The 21,374-nt window shown below is 36.4% G+C and overlaps 1 protein-coding gene and 1 long non-coding RNA gene across 3 annotated transcripts; one reads left to right on the plus strand and one right to left on the minus strand.

The window, feature by feature from the left end:
- The first annotated feature begins 90 nt into the window (after positions 1–90).
- On the plus strand, positions 91–20,448 carry LOC134820859 (uncharacterized). 2 transcript variants are annotated; one of them, XM_063831496.1, is made up of 9 exons: positions 98–195; positions 2,274–2,339; positions 3,021–3,157; positions 3,767–3,940; positions 9,344–9,487; positions 9,835–9,960; positions 17,884–18,021; positions 18,275–18,455; positions 18,860–20,418. In XM_063831496.1, exons 1-9 carry the CDS (start codon positions 120–122, stop codon positions 19,183–19,185), a joined length of 1,368 nt encoding a protein of 455 aa, XP_063687566.1. In that variant the 5' UTR covers positions 98–119; the 3' UTR covers positions 19,186–20,418. The 2 variants fall into 2 exon arrangements, with proteins under 2 accessions (XP_063687569.1, XP_063687566.1); XM_063831499.1 differs by lacking the exon at positions 2,274–2,339 and having other exon boundaries at positions 91–195; positions 18,860–20,448.
- Positions 11,439–11,714, minus strand: LOC134820860 (uncharacterized). Its single transcript, XR_010160939.1, has 2 exons — positions 11,625–11,714; positions 11,439–11,518 (listed from the first exon to the last, which is right to left on the minus strand). It is a non-coding gene; the product is annotated as an uncharacterized LOC134820860 (long non-coding RNA).
- Positions 20,449–21,374: the final 926 nt, after the last annotated feature.

Genomic DNA, 21,374 nt, shown 5'->3' on the forward strand with positions numbered 1-21,374 from the left:
ATTAAGGACATAATAATAACTTTTAATTAACCCCTATAATAACTCTCAATTAACCCATTAATTAACCAATAGAACTCATCTCACATTCTCCTTTAGCCTGATGTTTAAGCCGCCTAGTTATGGACGACAGTATAAATTCAGACGTGAACGAGCGTAACAACGGAACTATTTCCACCCTTCAACTTATTGACTCAGGTGAGACACCCAACATACCTTCTAATTCACATCTTTAATTAGGTTTTAAATATAATTGAGTTTCAAGTTTTAAATAGTTACTTTTTGAGTGGGTGAGTGCAAAGTTCGTGGGCGTAAAGTGCGGTTGTCTCACCAAATGCATCATAAGCACTTTGTTCTCCGTTTTGTCTGGGTTAAATGCAATATTTTACGAGCACTGATCACGATATGTAAGAATATATTGTTGCTCCTAATTGCTTGTAAATTTAAAGGTAAAATACACATTCTGCACTGTTGGCTCTTGTTGAGTTCGTTGAGAAAAGGTTCAGTCCAGAACAGGAAATACAAGTTATCGTCTTTCTTATCACTCTTTCCCTGTCTTGAATCCTTTATTTTTCCACCGAATATTCTTTTATCTAGCTGATAATAAGACTAAGATAAAACTGTGTTTCTATTTTGGGCTCCCACACGTTATAATGGTATTGCAAGTCGAACTGTTGAATACGAGTTTGTAAGCTTTAAATTTCCATCTTGAATTTCTGAGAAAAGGTCTGCGCTACTTCCTGTTTTTTTAATTTTCACTGAAATTCACACGCGTAAGTTTTAGTTTTGTAATAAGAAGTGAACTGGAACACTCAGCTCGGTGGTTATTAAGTTTAGATAAACTGGTATTGTAGCAGATAAGCAGGTCTGTGGCTAGTAATTTTATTTTTTTCTATTTTGGATCTTCTGTGAAATACCCTAATGATAGAGGGTTTTATATTACAAGCTTTTCAGTGATTTTCCCGTTTGTTTCTGCGATTGTAACTTTAGTAATTTATTATATTACATCATGCCATAAATATCGTCTGAGTTTATTAATACATATTTTAATTTGTATTGAAGCATAACCGTGCCAGATCGTAATTTAAATTAAGTGCATGCTTTTATTTTGCAGTTAGTTATTTTGTAATGCAGTCGTATGTTATTCTGAAAACGTTTAAATGTCGGATAACACTAACTCTTTGCTGACCTTCCTTAATGAAACGTCTTGCGTATTGTACTCGTATTGTACTCTTATTGTACTCGTATTGTACTCTTATTGTACTCGTATTGTTCTCGCATTGTACTCGTATTGTACTCGTATTGTACTCGTATTGTACTCGTATTGTACTCGTATTGTACTCGACAAAATATAAACGTTTTTGGAATTATCAACGACAAATTTAAGGAGATTACCAAAGGTTATTTTAAGTCGTCGTGTCACTTAAATGTTTCCATGCAAATTTAAATGTCTAGTATTCTAGTATCTTCATGAACATTACAACGTAAAAGCTTCTGTAATAAGCTTTCAAGTTGAGCAAATATCATTTTAAAAATTTTTTAAGCCCCATCTTAAGTGCTATTGAGATTAATAATATCTGTCTGAATTTAATGTGATTAACTAGATTATAATGTAATTTGATACTCTTAGAGGTCAATAATTCTCTCAATAATTTCTCCTTTCATTTCTAATATGTCGCAGAACTGCTGTAGTTTTGTCACTTCTCACGTTACCTAAAACGTGTTATTATAAGTATAAACAGTCTAGAATAGTCTAGATTTCTAGAAGTAGAACCTTCCTTCATTCAGTTTGTGCGATTGTTACCTTGCTAAGCATATTCCGTCATGCTATAAATATCGTATGAGTTATTAATACAGATTTTAATTTGTATTCGTACTGTTGTAGGTTCCATCATGTACTAAGTTTTATTAATAGTCTAGAAGTAGAAGTAGAATTTGCCAGAACTTCTTTATGACATAATTGACATGGTCTTAATCTGCGTCCTGCACTTACTATATAAGAGCCTCAGTATTGATCGTTACAATTTTGAGTTTGATCGGTTTTGTTTCGAAAGCTGTGGAAATGCTACCGTCGTTCGGAATTTTGAGCACTTCCTAATTATTCCATTCATGAAAATGTTTGATGCTACTCTTCAGATTTAATTGTTGTTTTTCGAATTGTAATCGATGTATTGTTACTTATGTACAGCAATGTTAACATATTGTATTCGAGCTTTTCATTTAGAATTGAAATATGTGCATATTTTAAATGTACTAATATGTTTTCTTTTTTGAAGCAATACCTGTTACTATGAAGTTTATTGGTGAGCAGCTTGGTGCCCATGAAGCCTCAACCTGGGGATGTGAGTCCTTGTGTTCTGTAATTTGTAATTTGTAATTTGTAACTTGTAGTTTGTAATTTGTAATTTTGGTTGTGAAACATAATCATTAATCACGATCAGTTGTTGTTGATTATTTGTGGCGTTGTGATATCCTTCTCTGCTGAACATCACTTATAATATATATAATAAGGGTAGTCTCTTTTGTGATTCACGCTAAATTTAGTGTGGCGTGTATGTTGAGTGTTACAATGCTAGTACACTGTACGCTGTACACTGTATATTGTGTACTGTACAGTACAGCAGTGTACAAGATGGTTTATATGAAACTACGAGCTAGACTAAGTGTTCTCTAAGTGCCCATGATTCCAACTATTACATTGTAATTACGTACAGTGTGTACGCGGCCTGGTGTACGCAGTAATCATTATATTTCAGGGACTTCAAACCCAAAATAGAACATTTAATTTGAATGATATTGATCGTTATTTAATATTCAATATAGGAAGGTTTATTCCTTTTATAGATTCATCATAAATATATTCTCATTGGATTCATTCGAATCTCTCCACGACCAATAGCTTACTGGGTTAAATTATGATCAGTTAAATTTTAATCGATTAATTGTAACCATCTAAAAAGTATATTAGACAGTAAATGTAAGCACACAAACAATCACTCAATCTAAAACTGCTACTATTTCAGCTCATATAGTATCAAGTGCTGTACTAGTAATCCTACACAATGTCCTACTCCTACTTCTAACCCTACTCCACCTCATCGCTGGTTATGTATACATTACTCTGCAGTGGCTCTGTCTTTACACTCCTGTAGTTATTCAGGTAACTATTGCTACTTCTACTTCTGTGTACAATAAAATATCCCTTATGTATAACACGTACAATTGAGTGAGCTTATTAGTAATTTATATAGTGTATATTATTGCCTTTACACTATAACTAGCTAACTAACTTGTGTATTATTTTCTTTACACTATAAATAGTGTATATTATTGTCTTTACACTATAAATGTGTATATCATGGTGCGGAAGTTAAAACAAGAACTGTAAATACCAGGTTCCACATAGGATGGTGCTCATGTTAGTTGACAATGAGCCCCCCCCCCTCTCCTCCAATGTTGTAATGTTCTATTGTCCAAAAAGATAAGAATGTTGTGAACATAAGATTGGCAAAGTGCCAAGTTTCTGGCTGTGTCCTCTTGATTTAGAAGTAGAACTTCAAGTTCTGGACCGTTTTAACTTTAACTGAAAATGTATTCACGTTATCCCTGAAAGGATATTATGGTCCCGCTATAATCAATATATCATACGATAAATGGAATTTATCAGATCACAATATGGGAGCTGGTTGAGAGTTCAGTGTTTCACAGTAAATATCTAATTAGTTAATTATCCAATTAGTTAATTAATCACTAACCTCGTATCTTTCAGGGTGTAGGATGGGTGTTTAGCTCCTTGTTCTCCGTCACCAGTCAAGCTGACGATGTGATATTATCTCTATCTGACTCATTGTATCACGTGATAGATTCCTCCCTTGATACCCTCGCTACCTGGACTGTTGAACTACAGATACTGTTACCTTACTTTGTGGCAGTTCCTTTCCAGGTATGAGTTATAGGAGTTTAATTAATATTATGTTATTTAATGTATATTTTATTAACAGTTTTAATTAATTAGTATAACAGTTTATATACAGTTATTTAGATAAACTTAATCACCTTAGAAGTATATTTTTATAAACATTAGGATTTTCACCCTTTGACTTTTACTGTGGCTTCTTTTTGCAGCGAATCACTTGCAGCCGCTGCAATGAATCGTGCTGCAAAGCCACGGAAAACATAATGTGGTAGTTATACTACCGTAGTAGTAGTAGTACTACCACTTATACCCATTAAAACATGTCTGACTAGTGACGAATTATAATGCATTGCAATATACAAATTAATAGAAAACCTTTACCGCATATTATGATGAAGTGTTATTTTCCGTTAATAAAATAATAATAATAATAAAAGTGTCAGCCTTGTCCTCTTGACGTGGAACTTCAAGTTCTGAAAGGGATATGATTGGTCCGCTATAATCAATATATTATAAGATAAATGACTGGAATATAATTAAATAGTGAAGAATTAATTATCTCTCCAACAAAACAACGTTACATAATTTCAGTAATATAGCAAGCTATATCCTCATGCTCTGTAGACCCTGAAATATGTTTTATTGTCTCTTTAACCCTTAGTTTTCTTTGGAGCTCCAGACAAAATACTCCGCAATCATTTCTAAACTACATTCCAATGATGGTCATCAGCCTAGAATGAATTATAGATATCTCATGTCAGGACGAATCACGTTTGACGTCTTGTTCGTGATTTTTCTTGTTCCCTCCCGGCCCAAATAGATGGAGTCCAGTGATTGCACTCTTTTCCTTTTCTCATTTGGTTTAAATCTCTTCTAAGCTTCCACATTCCAGCCTTAATTTCGGAAACTCGTTAAATTAGAAGTAGTATAGTTTAGTAGTATATTAGTATAGTATAGTGATTACAACTTAGCCAGTTTGTAACAGTAAATCTCTACATCGCTCTAGTATGTTCCGCATAGTGTAACTCTAGTATTGTGTAACACTTATCAACTGTCTGTGTGTAATGTTCACGTTGATAGCATTGACACAGCATATTACTTTATGTTACTTCAAGGACGCCTTACACAATTACATATTGCAGCACCTCGTCTCTCTATTAATATAACAGAACATATGTTCTAACGTTCTCTCAGTATTCAGGGCTTTTTAGAATATATTACAGTGGTGTAATGGCATAGTACGTGTTAAATAAAACACGACTTTTAGATTTCCGTTGTACCTTCCTTTTAATCTAATCAATATATGAGGTAAGGTAAAAAGAGTGGTTTGACCGGTTTGTGACTTCTAGTAACTTCTAGTACCGCTCACTTCAAAATTACATAATTACACTTCATAAGGGGGGGGGGGATCATGTTTTTTTGTCCGTTTTTGTCCGTTTGGCAGCTATATTTTCAAAACGGACAAAAAATAAAGCGGACAAAAACGGACAAAAACGGACAAAAAATAACAAAAATTGAAATAACATTTAGATGCTTCCTCCTCCTCCTCCTCCTCCTCCTCCTCCTCCTCCTCCTCCTCCTCCTCCTCCTCCTCCTCCTCCTCCTCCTCCTCCTCCTCCTCCTTCTCCTCCTCCTCCTCCTCCTTCTCCTCCTCCTCCTCCTCCTCCTCCTCGTCCTTAGTCCTCTTTATCAGTCCTCATCAGTCCTCATCAGTCCTCCTCCTCCCCAGTCCTCCTTTTGGGGCCTTTTCCTGGGTCCTCCTCCTCTTGGGTCCTCCTCCTCATCCTTCTCCTTAGTCCTCCTCCTCCTCAGTCCTCCTCTTGAGTCCTTCTTCTCCTCCTCCTCCTATTCATTCCTCCTCCTCAGTTCTCCTTCTCAGTCTCACTCCTCCTTCTCAGTCCTCCTCCTCCTCTTCTTCCTGGTTCCTCCTCTTGGGTCCTCCTTCTCCTCCTCAGTCCTCCTCCTCTTCCTCCTCTTCCTGGGTCCTCCTGATCCTCCTCAGTCTTCTTCCTCCTTCTACTCCTCAGTCCTCCTCCTGCTCAATCCTCCTCTTCCTCCTAAGTCCTCCCCTCCTCAGTCCTCCTAAGTCCTCCCCTTCTCAGTCCTCCTCCTCATCAGTCCTCTTCACCAGTCCTCCTCCTCAGTCCTCTTTATCCTCATCCTTTATCTCCTTTCTCCTCCTCATCCTCCTCATACACCTCCTTCTCCTCATCAGTCCTCCTCCTCACTCCTCAGTCCTTCTCCTCCTCCTCCTCCTCCTCGTCCTTAGTCCTCTTTATCAGTCCTCATCAGTCCTCATCGGTCCTCCTCCTCCCCAGTCCTCCTCATGGGGCCTTTTCCTGGGTCCTCCTCCTCTTGGGTCCTCCTCCTCTTGAGTCCTTCTTCTCCTCCTCCTATTCATTCCTCCTCCTCAGTTCTCCTTCTCAGTCTCACTCCTCCTCAGCCCCCCTCCTCTCCCTCCTCAGTCCCCCTCCTCAGTCCCCCCTCCTCCTTTTCCTCTCTTTAATCTCTCAATAATTTGTTCAATTTATAATTATTGTTGGTGTTATTGTTAACATAATTTATTGTTATATACTAAAATGTTTTTAAGCGCATTTGAGTCTGACTCAAAATGTGCTCAAGAATCTTTGTGTTTAACAAAGTTTTACTCTCCAGTAATAAAACTTTTCATCCCTTTTTATGTTATTAAAAAATGTGTAGACTATTCTTTGTGCCTAATTGAAGATTAAAAGTTTGAGAAAGGACCATGGTCATTAACCGGGCTACCCATTTCTGCAGATAGCCTGTTACAAATTGTGGAGAAAATTTAAATCAAAAGTTACAATTTTTGTCCGTTTTTGTCCGTTTTTGTCCGTTTGGCAGCTATATTTTCAAAACGGACAAAAATTAACGGACAAAAACGGACAAAAACGGACAAAAAATAACATGATCCCCCCCCCCCCTTCATAATCACATTATTATATATGTTCCCAGCATGGCCCCCACCCTATACTACAGAGTCTGGTTCAGCATTTTAGCTTGTTTCGTGTTGGATGAGAGTATGTCTTTGAATTTACTGTACCGCGATGAAATAGCCTACCAGGTAATAATTAAATAATAGTGATCAATAGTTAATAGTTATACATATTTTGATGTACTATTACTAATTCCTTGAATAGTGTTTGTACTCTAGTAGCTGAGTGTATATTTTGTTTATTTGAAAACTTAAGCAGCTTAGTTCTCTCCTTTTAAATGATAAAGCCACATGTTATATCTGTAGTATACTGTTATCATAGTACTATATCCTGACAATAAATTCTCTTAGTACTATCTTATCTCCTATAAAAAAACTTTGACAATGCATCACAGCAAGATACTATGTCATCATAGTTGTTGAGTGCCAATGGATCTACCAAAATAGGTTTATATTATCTCTTACTATGTGACACTTCTTATCTGTCTCCGACTTATCAGATAGTAAGATATCTCTGACTGACCAGTGACCAATGATTATTGCCTTTAAAGGCTATTAATTTGTCGAGTCAATACCCACCGTTCTTAACTGAATAACTGTAGAGTTGTTAACTGAATAACTGGTCAGGAGATACTGACTACATTATGTAACGTCTGAAACCAAGGTCGGGTAGTAGGAGCAGCCCTTCAAATGTCATACTCCGCAAGCAACCCTTCATTTTGTAATATCGCCAGCATCAGTTTCATGTAGTCTCAGCTTGTTCGCCCTCATTGTATAGTTGTGTCAAACCAATCTAATAACTTTAATGTACATGGTGAGGTAATTGCTTATTGACTACACAAGACAACTTTTAATATTTTCATTCTTAACATTCTTCATACTTTATGCAGATGATGCAAATATCATTATTAAAGGTTCCAATGTCCAAGAACTAATGCTAAGGGTCAACCAATTAACGGAAACATTATCACGGTGGGTTAATAGCAACGGATTAGCACTAAATCTAAAAAAGACGTGTTATATGATTTTCTCTAAAAAGCGCATAGAACCATCATTGATTAAAGTACAAATAGAAAATACAGTATTAGAACGTAAAACTGAAGCCCGGTTTCTTGGTGTAATTGTAGATGAAAAGCTTAACTGGAGTAACCACATAAAAGCACTGAGGAGCAAGATGTCAAGATTTATTGGGGTGATGTACAGGATAAAACATAAATTGCCAATGAAGGCCCGTTTACAGATTTTCCAAAGTTTTGTTCAGTCCCATTTAAACTTCTGCTCACTTGTATGGGGATTTGCTTCAAAATCTCTTATAGAATCTCTTTTTGCTAAACAAAAACGAGGTATGAGGGCAGTTATGGCTGGAAATGTGAACTACTACTACAAGGACGGAAAACTGCCAGAGCACACAAAACTAGCATTTAAAGAACACGAGGTCTAAACCGTTCAAGGGGTTATCGTTAACAACGCACTTATTTTACTGCACAAAGTTCGAAATATGTCTAGTTTGTTACCTAAATCGATTTCAGAACTTTTCCCTCCTAACACACCCAAACAAGGAACGACACACGAACAAAACTTAGACTGGTTATCAATTTACTCACAGACTGACCTGAGATCTAGCATCTTTTATAAAGGCCCAATGCTCGCTATTTCAGAGCATAACACTCGCATTACATGCCCATCCAGTATATTTTCTATCAACATATATAAGAATTCGTCAAAAAAAGTACTACTAGACTTGCAAAGTGCTGGCTGCAACGACGAATGGCCACCATTTTTACTCCACAACCTACCCGGATTACGTAAATCACAAAGAACATAGTCAATAATATTAATCACTCAAAACCAAACTCATACAGCTCAAATTAAACAATCTGAATCAGGACAACATTTCAAACCACCTGCCATTCTAACAGCACATTCCTTATTTCACTGCCACATAGCGCATATCTACACTGATAACACACCTAATTGCGGTGAGGCAGCATCATAAAGTTACTAATATCAAATATGTTTGCAGATCAGGGCCAGTCGACTCGACCAATAAAATTTTAATTGAATAGTTTTAATAGATAACATCACAATTATAATCTGCGTGCCCCTCGGGGATGAATATTTAACTTATTTCAATTATATATTACTTTTGAGTAAACATTGGCTGGTACTACGGACCAGTCCCCCAATCAATCAATAATCAATTTCCCTTTATTAATTTCCCCTATATTCCCTATCTCCCTAATTAATATTCCCACTCTATGTGTTACGTTATACGTATTTAACAGTAATGTATCCCCTCTAGGTGTTTTGTATTTAACAGTAACGCATCCCTATTAGGTGTTACGTATTTAACATTAACGTATCCCTATTAGGTGTTACATATTTAACAGTAACATATCCCCTGTATGTGTTACGTATCTAACATTAACGTATCCCCTCTAGGTGTTACGTATTTAACAGTAACGTATCCCTATTAGGTGTTACGTATTCTACTGGACTGGAGTAAGATAGTTGGCGGTGTGTTCACGTATCTTATACCAAGTGAATTCTACACAGCTCAAACAGTATCTTATCTTATGGAACTAAAGTTTGCTTTTCTCGACCTCTCTGGTGTTTCTTGGGTAATTAATTTACTTGCTTTATTTTGAATTCTAATTTCTCTCATGTTATAAATTATTCCACGTTTAACTCTAATTAATTTATTTTAATTAAAGTTTCTGTTTATGTGATGATTTACAGCACACGATAAACGTGTAGTGTAGATTATTGGTTATTTACACCATTGTGAGCTCGTGTTTTAGATTGCGTATAAACTATAAGTGTATTAGTGTCTACGGTTAGTGGTTACTTGGGATTATTCAGCTACTCATTTGTGGTTTTAGCAATAACGGAGTTATTACCCGAATATTGTCAAATAAACTTGTACCTGTATTTTGAAATAAAGGGGATTATTAATTATTAATTTCAGATAATATTGAAGTCAGTGATGGAGCAAAGCAGTAACTTTATCTTCAATACGCTGATAAGCCTGATAACGTCTGCTAAGTACATCACCTACTTTATTATACGGGCTCTACAGATATCATGCTGCCAGGTAACTACTTTACATTTGTTTAATATGTTGACATGTGATTGATATTGATAAGCTTGCGTAAAAATTGGAGATTTGTACACTGCAAGCTGTTAGGCGTTCTCGGCTGTATGGAAATTTCTACTGAAACTGACCAGAGTTTTAGAGAAATTTGAACAATATTTATTTCTTAATAAAGAGCTATCATTGTCGGGCCATATCACGTCACTCAATCAGTGACGATTAATTGATGATGTGCTCCAGTAGATTGACTTATAAACTATTGAGTCCCTCGCTAGAGTATAGTATAGTATACTATACATAGTATATAGTATACATATATACATAGTACATACTATGTATAGTATACTCGAGTAGTTCCGCGAAATAGACCCTGCTCCACAGCACTTGCTGGCAAAGCTTCAAAATGTAATAACTTTGCTGTCCCCCCTTTGTTTGACAAGCTTGATCGATACTCGGTGGATCTGATTGGACCATGAATGAACATGAACAAATTGTATAGTCATTGGCAACAGGTATTGTTATATAGCTCTTGTTGGATGATTGCAGATCAGAGGAGACTTGAGGACAGCAGTTTTACACAATTTTAACAAAAACTATAAGAACAATAGCCATCTTTAAAGCGCCAGCTAGAATTTCTTAGTCATAATGAGCGGCTTTAGCAGGCTTAGTGGGGCGTTAAACTTATCAATAATAATATTCTCGATGATAATCTTCTCGATGTTGAATATTTCTTATGGTCTGGCAGCCTAAACCTCAAATGTCGGTGAGCTTCTAAATTCTGATTATTATCTTATATCGTAATGCATCGTAGTAATTTTGTAACATTTCAATTAGAATAGACTTATTAGCTTATTGCTAGACGTTTCGTCTGAGTTTGAGCCTGAACTGAAGGGAGTTAAATGTTAATAACAAATTAAGCATATTCAATATTCATGGCGAATCATAAACGGTGATGAATTGTACTACTGCAGTGTCAGGGAAAAGAGCTAAAATGTAACACGCTATATCTACTGATCTTGTACAAAGCACACAAATTACCATTGTGAGCACATTTACTGCGCGCCACGTTGACGAGCGTTTTGTTTTGACGCGCAAACGGACACGTCTCGCAGTCCCAAAATAGCAAGTACAAATAAATAAGTGGTCTTTAAATTTTGAATGATCCATTTACAATAGACGTATGTTTCAATTTGGAACGTTGGTAAATTGGTCAGGTAATTGGTACACTGAAGACTCTCATTTCGAAGAAAAAACATTGAGCTATGAACAGCTATATTCTGCCTATCGTATTGTAAACCAGACATCAAAATTAAAACTCAAAACTAATGTTACAATTTTCTGAAGTGTTCTTTTCAATTTTCTGAAGTGTGCTCTCCTCGGCCTACACTCACTTATCCTCATTTCGTAATATCAGATGGTTAATCCCTTAAATAAACAAGTTAAATAAAGTTCTGCTCAGCACCACAAAATACATCCAATTCAATAGCAAACAGATAAAAGTAAAGCAGTCAATGTCACTCCAGCCGCTGGCACTTTGAACTTTAACAATTCGTCGACCCTGAAATTTTATTGGTTGTTGCTGACAATAAAATGTAAAATAAGTACATACCAAAACGCACCTTGTGAAAGTAGAAAATTACTCTGAAAGTTTTCGTACAGCTTACCATCGGCTGGCGGCGGTCGAAGCGATGCAATGCATCATAATAAACCCAAACTCCATTCGTTGCAACTCAGCTTTATCTTCTGCCCCGATGGGAATGATAGCGATAGCTTTGTTTTTCAGGGAGCATAGTTTCTGTACCGCCACACCGCCCATCCTAACCAGTAAGAATATTCAATCTAACAAAGTAACACACGTACACTACCACACAAATATAACGTACAGCAAGATTAGAGGCAAGTCTACACAGGATATCAAACAATAAGGGTAAATCCCGTGATCAAAGAACTATTGGCATGAGAACAAAACCAAAACAACGACCAGCGGCTAGATGGTTGTTTAATATTACCAACGTTACAAGCGTGACTCACAAACAAAAGCCATATAATGAGGGCTATTCAAACAACAAACTACCTCTGTATCAAGCAGTCTCTGTTTTAACTGGTACTACACAATCCAGAGTATAGTCATAATACAGCATATACATTCCAAGTGGTAAGGCACAGAAAATGTCATAACAATCGTCTTCCTATATATTTGCTGGAATGTTGCGTACTACAGACAAACCTGATGTATGCAGATAATTTGTGACAGTTCACCGCAATAATAATATTATTGGCCTATCTGATTCAATAATCAAACTGTCAATTTACGGCTTAAGGGGGGGGACAATGGATATTTTTTTGTGAAACTTGATTTCGAGATAGCAGTTGACCAACAAACTAGGACCAGTGACCGAACTTTTGAGGGGGTCCCGGACCCCAACCGCCAAACGGTGCCCGCGGGGCAGCCACGCCCATATTTGGTCCAAATAAGGCCCAATTTAGCCAAATACCCTAAACATGCCCAAAACCCAGATTTTAGGTGCTCTACTTGTAGCTAGTGGTCTCCTGAACTCGTATATGAAATTTCATCAAGATTGGACAAAAAATGACTGAGTTATGGGCCAAAAACCATATGCCCATATTTGGGCATACGCACCAAATTTGGTAGATTTCGTCCCATAAATTGGGCAAATATCAATATTTTTAAACGAAACTTACTTTATATGAAAGGTAAGCCTAAACTACATATTCTTTGTAAGTTATAGCTTTTTATCACGCTTTCGAGCCAAATTTAGCAGGAAAGCAGAATTGATATTACATGCCCCGATGGGGAGCACTGGCTCTCACCCGGGGGCATGAAATATCAATCAGTTACTCAGAGAGAGCCCGATATTCCCATAGGAACAAGGAGCCCACTCTCAACAACTGTTCTACTACTGCGAGGTACTGATTTAAATAAAGATTTAAATCGACAACCTGAAGTAGTCTATGACCGTTAATGCAATGATCAGGTAAGCTTTCCAGGATAAGGAAAAATTTAAATTTATACCTGGTTTTGAAAATATTTCCTTGTGTTTGAGATGCGTCAAGCAAAATAAAATTTTTTGTTGTAAAACTTTTTCAAGCTGTTCCCTTTTTATTGCACTTTATAGTTCAAAGCCTAATTAGGCTTCGGATGATGAAACAAAGTAAAAACTCCCTGGCTTGTACGAGCTTGAAGTGACTTAAGGTTATTGAAAACGAGATCAAAGTTTACAAGCAGACTTGAAAGTTTCACAAAGTTTTGGTACTTGTCAGCGATACAATCAATCAGGATGATTAATTTCCTTAATCGCTTACTCGAAATTAAAAAGGAAGTGTCAGAACAAACTACAGTCACCCTCACAAAAAATAGTAAACACTAGACGATGTTTGATTAATTCGAACGAAGAAAACACACAAAACAAAGCCAGATTTCAGACCTCAATTTTAACCCTAAGATGGCAAGTACGTACGGTACGTACCTTTAAATTAGCTGTACGGTACGTACTTAATAAAGTAGGCTGAAAGGTACAAATCCAGTTGATAGCAATGGACAAGCGTAGATTAAGGTTGCGACCTGAGCTAGCTGAAAAGCTGGTGTTCGTATACTGCAACAAAAGGATGAAGCTTTGAGTTTAACGATAATTACAAGTAGTAGTAGTGCTTTGGTGAGATTTATAACTAACGTTTGATCAAATTCTGCTTTCCAGGCCAAATTTGGCTCCAAATAATGGCAAATAATGGCAAGTAAAGATGTATACTGACTAAGAACTAAGCAGAATACTTGATAAGATTCTAAGTCAACGATTACAAGTTGCATTGATTAAATCATTCTGAAATAACAGACAATCAAGAATCAAGACGGACGATAATATTGTTGATGTAAATTAGGGTGTGCAGTGTATAATGTGGACTGATAAATAGACACTAATTATGACCCCACAGCTCTATTCAAATACAAGAACCAGGAAATTCTTTCACCTTATCGCAGATACAGATTATACGATAAGGACTGTGATGTATAATCAACACTTAAACGGATGTTCTATACATTATACTGCATCTACAGTTTTAATGACTCTAAAAATATCTAATAGAAATAAAGTATTATAATCACCTCACATCAATTGATTTGCAGGATGTAATTACGTATCAAACGCGCTCGCGGCGGAATATTCTAGACACATAAGTACAAGACCCATAGGCGGAAAACACATTAATATCGCATGCACTACGTATCAATAGAAAGCAAATTGGGCGCGGCATACAGCATTCACTGTGTCATAAATGTGGGAACGTGAGATCCTAATTTTACGTATTGTATCTTCGATATCTGAAATACTAACTTATCGAGAGCTATATATAGCTTGGACATTATAAACATAAATAAGTTCGACATGTCTAGTTTTGCTTTGGTGAGATTTATAACTAACGTTTGATCAAATTCTGCTTTCCCGGCCAAATTTGGCTCCAAAGAAAGTGTGATAAAACATTAATCACATGCCTTCTCATGCGATATCAACATTTTCAAAACTCGGCAAGCCTCGTGATTGAAAATGTCGATATAACCCTCGGCAAGCCTCGGGAAATATCGAAACTTTCGCTAACTCGGCAAGCCTCGTGGGCGAAAGTTTTGATATCGCATGAGAAGGCATGTGATAAATGTATAATATCTGTTTAAATGTGGATACTAAGGCGGAAAACCCACAAAAAATGAACTAAATTGCTCGTATCTTGGTTCGCGATATTCGCGGAATTGATCTCATTAAAATTGTAACAACTCAATCAGTTTTCAAAATTTTTCCATGAAATTTTCGGAATCGACTCGAAATCGCATTTCCACCTTATTTTGAGAACAGATTTTTGATTTAGGCCTCCAAAAAAATTTGGCGGCCAAATTCCAAAATTTTCCCGGAAAAATTCAGAATTTGGCCGCCAAATTTTTTTTGAGGCCTAAATCAAAAATCTGTTCTCAAAATAAGGTGGAAATGCGATTTCGAGTCGATTCCAAAAATTTCATGGAAAAATTTTGAAAACTGATTGAGTTGTTACAATTTTAATGAGATCAATTCCGCGAATATCGCGAACCAAGATACGAGCAATTTAGTTCATTTTTTGTGGGTTTTCCGCCTTAGTATCCACATTTAAACAGATATAAAGCTATACCTGATAGAGAATATGTAGTTTAGGCTTACCTTTCATATAAAGTAAGTTTCATTTAAAAATATTGATATTTGCCCAATTTATGGGACGAAATCTACCAAATTTGGTGCGTATGCCCAAATATGGGCATATGGTTTTTGGCCCATAACTCAGTCATTTTTTGTCCAATCTTGATGAAATTTCATATACGAGTTCAGGAGACCACTAGCTACAAGTAGAGCACCTAAAATCTTGGTTTTGGGCATGTTCAGGGTATTTGGCTAAATTGGGCCTAATTTGGACCAAATATGGGCGTGGCTGCCCCGCGGGCACCGTTTGGCGGTTGGGGTCCGGGACCCCCTCAAAAGTTCGGTCACTGGTCCTAGTTTGTTGGTCAACTGCTATCTCGAAATCAAGTTTCACAAAAAAATATCCATTGTCCCCCCCCCCTTAATAACCAGTCCAATAAAGCCTGGTATTGCAAATATATCTATCGTATTGTCACGCAAATGTAGCTGTACAACTATACAATGTGCACAACATTGCGCTACTCCCATTACTCAATATCAACTGATGACGCAAACTGTTCATGTACATTGTACAGGAGAGGTGGAAGATGAAAGCGAAATCTAAAACCTACTCAACAGAACTAATCATCATAATATCAGTGCGCTTATATTCATCAGAATACGAGCCTGATTTTACGTAATAACGGTTACGGATGTACCAGTTCTTGGAACAGATGGATAAGCATGCTACATAAATATATCATACGATTGTTATCTGAATTATCAGATGATACTGGTGATTTGCGGTTATTTCGATTGAGGCTGTCATAATTAATGTGCGGCAAATCTTCTATTTTTAGAATATCAGTAATTTGAGAGCGGTTGAAACCGACTCGGGGGAGGTTATAATGAAACAACTGCTCGTGTAGACTACCACAAAGACAGAATATAACGGAACTAAAACAAAGGCCAACATTAAACAAGTTATTCCACTATATCACAATGCTGGCGAATGTGGATAATAATAGTTACAAGGCACTCTAATAACACACAAACACAGACCACAACAACAGAATAGAGAGTAGAGGACTCTGGAAGCAACAGTTCCAGCACTCCAGCGGTCTTTAACTACCTAGAGTAACTAACACGATTATAAACTGGGCTCGGAGAAAGTGGTAGTTCAACTACCAGTCCACGAACAGTCAGTGTAAACAGATGGTGACAATGAAATACTGAACTAGGAGTGATATAATGCATTTAAACATATTATGCTATGTAATATATATTAACATTTAAATCTATTATGTTGAGGAAGAGTTGTGGTGAGGGTTAGCTGACGTTTGATATGAAATCGACAGTAAGGGTTGGTATTCGGCCGCGGAGGAGAACTTAAAGTCTGCTCGTAAAATCACTAAGCTCTTCTTTTCATCTGCAAAATCAAGCAGATCGTATCTAAATTTAAAAGAAAGAGTATGTGGACTGCAATGATTTACATAACAAATCACTAAAAATAGAAGGAAACTTGTTGTCTGTATAATGTATAATGTGTTTATTAGACACTCTCTAAAATGTATGACTATTTCCTGTAACGCAAAATTCAATGGGGTTCTTGATTGTCTTATTTAAAGGCAGAATTCTATGTGATCCGAATGTAGAAATGTCTGGTCTAGCAAAGTGTACTCTGTGTAAACTGTAACAAAACTAAATCGCTTGAAATAAATAAAGAAGATCTTACTAATATATGGACAGGAGTGCGTAATGCTTTGCCAGGTTAATTGGCAATTAGCTAATTGGTCTACAATATGCTCACAGGACTGGATAACATTTACCCCATTAGCTCTCATTGATATAATAGCATGTAAAGCACTTGTAGACAATTGTAAGCGGTGTTTTCTCCGCTTATCATGTCTGATAAATAGCCAGGTTGTCCAGTACCAGGAAGAAGCTATTTAATTACCTTACTAAGGGGTCGTTCACATATCACGTATTATGTGAACGACGTAATATGTGAACGACCCCTAACTACAGTATATTACATAGCAATGTATAAGACAGATATATAAGCACGCATATTTGAATACAGCCGTAACCAAGTCAAAATGTAAGCAAATCATATGAACAAGGGTACCCTATGAAAGTGGCGATATAACGAAGATTATCAAATAAAACGAAGATTTAAATATAGTCAAATTCCATTTATATTTGTTAATATTAATATAATTATTATGGAGTGGGACGAGTTATAATATTATTATATTTATTATCTTGACAGTTACTGTTGTAACTTAAGATATGAAATTTGTATTCATTGTATTCCTTGTATATGATCATATTAGGTATGTGTCTCAATTCTTAAGCAGTGATGACTAAAATATGATTAATCAAATCATATGCAACCAGCTAGCTGGAGACGGATGGTGGAATCTGTAGAATATGTAGAATATGCTGCATTGTTCCTAACCTTGTTAAACTTGGATAGTCAAAACTATTTTAGGAAATTACTGAAACCAATATATGAATTTATCAAACTATCGGAGAAAAATAGTCGTTAGACACAATACTGAAACTTTTGGACCAACTATGTTGAAAAATGTGCAGACTTATTCAAATTGATCTATTTGGGGGGGGGGGGGGCGACAGCTTGCAGCAGTGGCGTTGTAGATTGTGTAATTATATTTACAAATAATCATGCGTATACCACCAACAATCCCGCCCCTCAATCATGGTTTCAGTAGCTCTCAAATATATTAACTCTCCTTCTCCTCAGATCCTCCCGACTATGTTCGAGACAGTTTGTTCGAGTCTAATCCTGGTGCTCACGAAGCTCCTCAACGTTCCCTCTCAGATATTCTTCAACCTCTGTGTACTTGTGGAGTACTACGAGCTGGAGCTGGAGAACATTAAGGTTGCTTAAATGTGTTTATAATAGTCTTAAGAGTCAGATCACTTAAATCTTCTGAACTAGACAGTTGTACGAAAATTAGTAATGAGTATAAAATTAGTCGTGGGTATATAAAAAGGATCTAAGACTTGTGTAGATTTTCAAAATTGGCTGTAATAGTATAATTATAACATAGCAACCAAGTTCAGTTGTGTATTATTTGCGAGCTCTTACAATGGTTGTACTCTCCCAGTCAATAACAAACATGAAATTTCAGATGGTAATAGTACTGAGTGTTCAACTGATCGTGTCTCTGTTTTATCACGCTTACTTCTACACAGTTCAGCTATTTCTCCTGATCTTCCAGCCTATACTCTCTCTAATGGAGTTCACTATATACCTCCTTCACGCTACTTTTAGTGTACTTATACCTGGCGGCCTCGTCACTATACTGATAGGTTAGTGGGCTTACAGTGAAACTTGATGTTTTCTATTATTATTAATCTTTTTTTCTTTTTTTTCCCTTTTTTTTGTTATCGTTGTATGACTTATCTAACAGTATCACGCAAGCATAACATAATTATTATTAATCTTAACTTCGTCATGAGTCAATCTTTCTTTAGACTATGTATTTGACAGTCAACAGATTAGGTTGTGGCGTGATGGTCCGCCGGTGTATTTCAAAGCTAGACGTCACATTTCTGTCATACTATGAATTGTTGATGTGTTGTTCTGTTACTTAGTAGGCTGGTTGTTAAGATGAGCTCTAATAAACCCAAGTCAGAGTCAGACCTCTCTGAACTACAGGCCTCACTACGCTTCCTGACCCACTTGATCTGTCTTACTAACCTCCTTCTCGCAGGTCTCATCACATTCTGGAAGTGGTACAACCCCACTCAACCCCACCCCAGCCCCACCTCCCCTCCTCCGCAGACTATCCAGTTCACCCCACCTGCCCCTCCCACCGAACCTCAGACACCAGAAGAAGAGCTCCAGGAGCAACTAAACACTGAGAGAGAAGAGAAACTGTGCGTAATATGTACTGTTAACATGAAGTGTGCAGTGCTGCTGCCGTGTAGACACTGTTGCTTGTGTCTGGAGTGCAGTGAAAAGGTGAGGAATGTGGAACAACCCCAGTGCCCGCTCTGTAGGAGGAACATTGCTAATGTCATGCAGATATACTTGTGAGACTGGATACTGGTTAATGGTTACTGGTTACTGATTAGTTAGAGACTGGTTAGTTAGAGACTGGTTAGTTAGAGTAATAGTTCACAGTGCGGACTGGTTTCCGGAGAACAGATACAACTTACAGATGGCCTCTGTAGAGGTAGGATAGAGGATATGTCCTGATATATTCCCAGCTGAGCTCATTATTTAGAAGAGTGTCAGGGGAATTGTACCGCGAGCGTAGAATATAATATCTGAGTGATCATGATTTTGGAATGGGTTTACATTTTTAACGTAGCTAGAATTAGTGAGTGACAGTTCAGTTTATGATGAAATGGTGAAAAGTAGCAGAATAACACTATGGAGTATGACATGTAAAGTAAAGGTTAAAGCTGATGTTCGTTAAGACAGAGTTTTTGTAAAATATGGAATAAAATAAAAAACTGTATTTCTGTCGAAGAATGTTATTTAAGGATGCTTTGCAGAGATGTTTGTCGACAATAGCCTGTCAGAAGTCCTTTTTTTATGTGTTCGAGCCCAAAAGAGATCCAATTTTTAGGGCTCTTGCAATTTTAGCTGAGTCCTGAAGCAAAGTCCCGTATTTAACCTTTTTCAAATGCATGCGTTTTTCAGATTTTAAAGATATTTCGTAAATTTGTATTTTATGACTAAACAAAATTGATGACGTTTATTATGCTTTATATATCAACGAATATTTGATTGCTGGATATGGTGTATTGTAATTTAAATTTATCGCATATGAAACGAACTATTTTGACCGATGGCCAATAAATTACATTTAGGCGAAGACCTTTGGAGATTTTTCATGTACGTCCTTTTTTGCGTACATTTAGAAATTTAATGACATTCATTTGAATTCAAACTCGTCTTTGCTGGGAGCCCACAACCCATATTTCTGGGAGCCCACGACCCATGTATAACTTCAGAAGTTTTGTGGAATGTATTTCAGCATGTTAAATATAATATCGATGTTTGGTAGAACGTTTAAATATTTTGAAAGAAATCTTTATTGTATCGCAAAGTATATATACGGAGAAGTTACGCAAGAAATTTAAATTTTTGAGTATATTATTAAGCAAATTTGTCCGATTTGATAATTTCCGAATGAACATGACAACTTGTGAGCAAATTAGTAATTGTATGTTTTTTATTTTCAAAGAATATTATCATTAGCAATTTGATGTAATCTTATGAATAAAATAATTAATCATTAATGCAACATAATTTTATTAGTTTAGTTTGTTATTTGTTCAGCTCTACTGCAAATCAATCGTTAATACTTGAAGTTTAAAGAATAATTTCCACCTCACTAGTAAGTAGCGTAAAAACACGAAGAAAACGTTCAGTTCCACGTAAATCTATTCAATTAACTAATTACATTGTATAATTTGACATTATATTTAGATTCGATCCTGCATATATGCGCGCGTATTACAAAATCAACGCGCGCTAACAAAAATGTCGTGTGCGCGTTCCATAATGTACCAATTACCCACGGTATATACCAGATCAACGTCAGCATTAGTAACGGAAGATGCGACGGCTTATTGTACGCTAGTTATTATGCAACTAATCGCTAATTCTTGAGGCGGAAACTCGGGACCTTAATTGAAAATTTCAAAGCAAATCTCCAGCCATCTCTGTGGTGTACTATAAATATGTGTATACATCTAGTATGTTTTAAACTAATTACAACACTACAAATCTATTACATTTATTGAGGTATGACCAAAATGACCAACATGACAACAATGTAATGTAATTGGAGGTATCAAATCTATTCAATCACTTCAATCAACTTCAATCAACTTCAATCGACTTCAATCAATCTATTTATCTACAACCAACTCAACCAACTCAACATCATGAATGATTCATTGGAAACATTTTTCGGCAAATTATTGATGGAATGTGATACAAAATGTACAAACTGTTCAGATCTTAAAACTCGCGTGAAGTTTCTGGAGCGTAAAGTGTTCATTTTAGAGGAAATTGTTCAAACCTCACAAACAATAGCAGAGATTAATGAAACTATTTCGCCTCAAAGTGAAAACCACTCAATTGCTCAATACAAGTGTTTCGATGTATCAGTGCAAACGGACTCCAGCAACAAGAACATTCAGTATGACAAGGAATGTGAGGTACCAGAATCATTTTTGTTGATTGATGATGATGGCTATGTAGAAGCA

This window comes from Bolinopsis microptera, chromosome 9 (genome assembly GCF_026151205.1).
Source record: "Bolinopsis microptera isolate Bmic1 chromosome 9, MBARI_Bmic_1.0, whole genome shotgun sequence".
NCBI lineage: Eukaryota > Metazoa > Ctenophora > Tentaculata > Lobata > Bolinopsidae > Bolinopsis > Bolinopsis microptera.

What these genes read in the sequence shown, in the direction of transcription:
- LOC134820859 (XM_063831496.1), top strand. Translation starts at nt 120, where the DNA reads ATGGACGACAGTATAAATTCAGACGTGAACGAGCGTAACAACGGAACT. An exon ending in ACCTCTCTGGTGTTTCTTGG is followed by an intron (nt 9,488 to 9,834) that starts GTAATTAATTTA and finishes TATTAATTTCAG; the next exon opens with ATAATATTGAAGTCAGTGAT. An exon ending in CCTCGTCACTATACTGATAG is followed by an intron (nt 18,456 to 18,859) that starts GTTAGTGGGCTT and finishes TCCTTCTCGCAG; the next exon opens with GTCTCATCACATTCTGGAAG.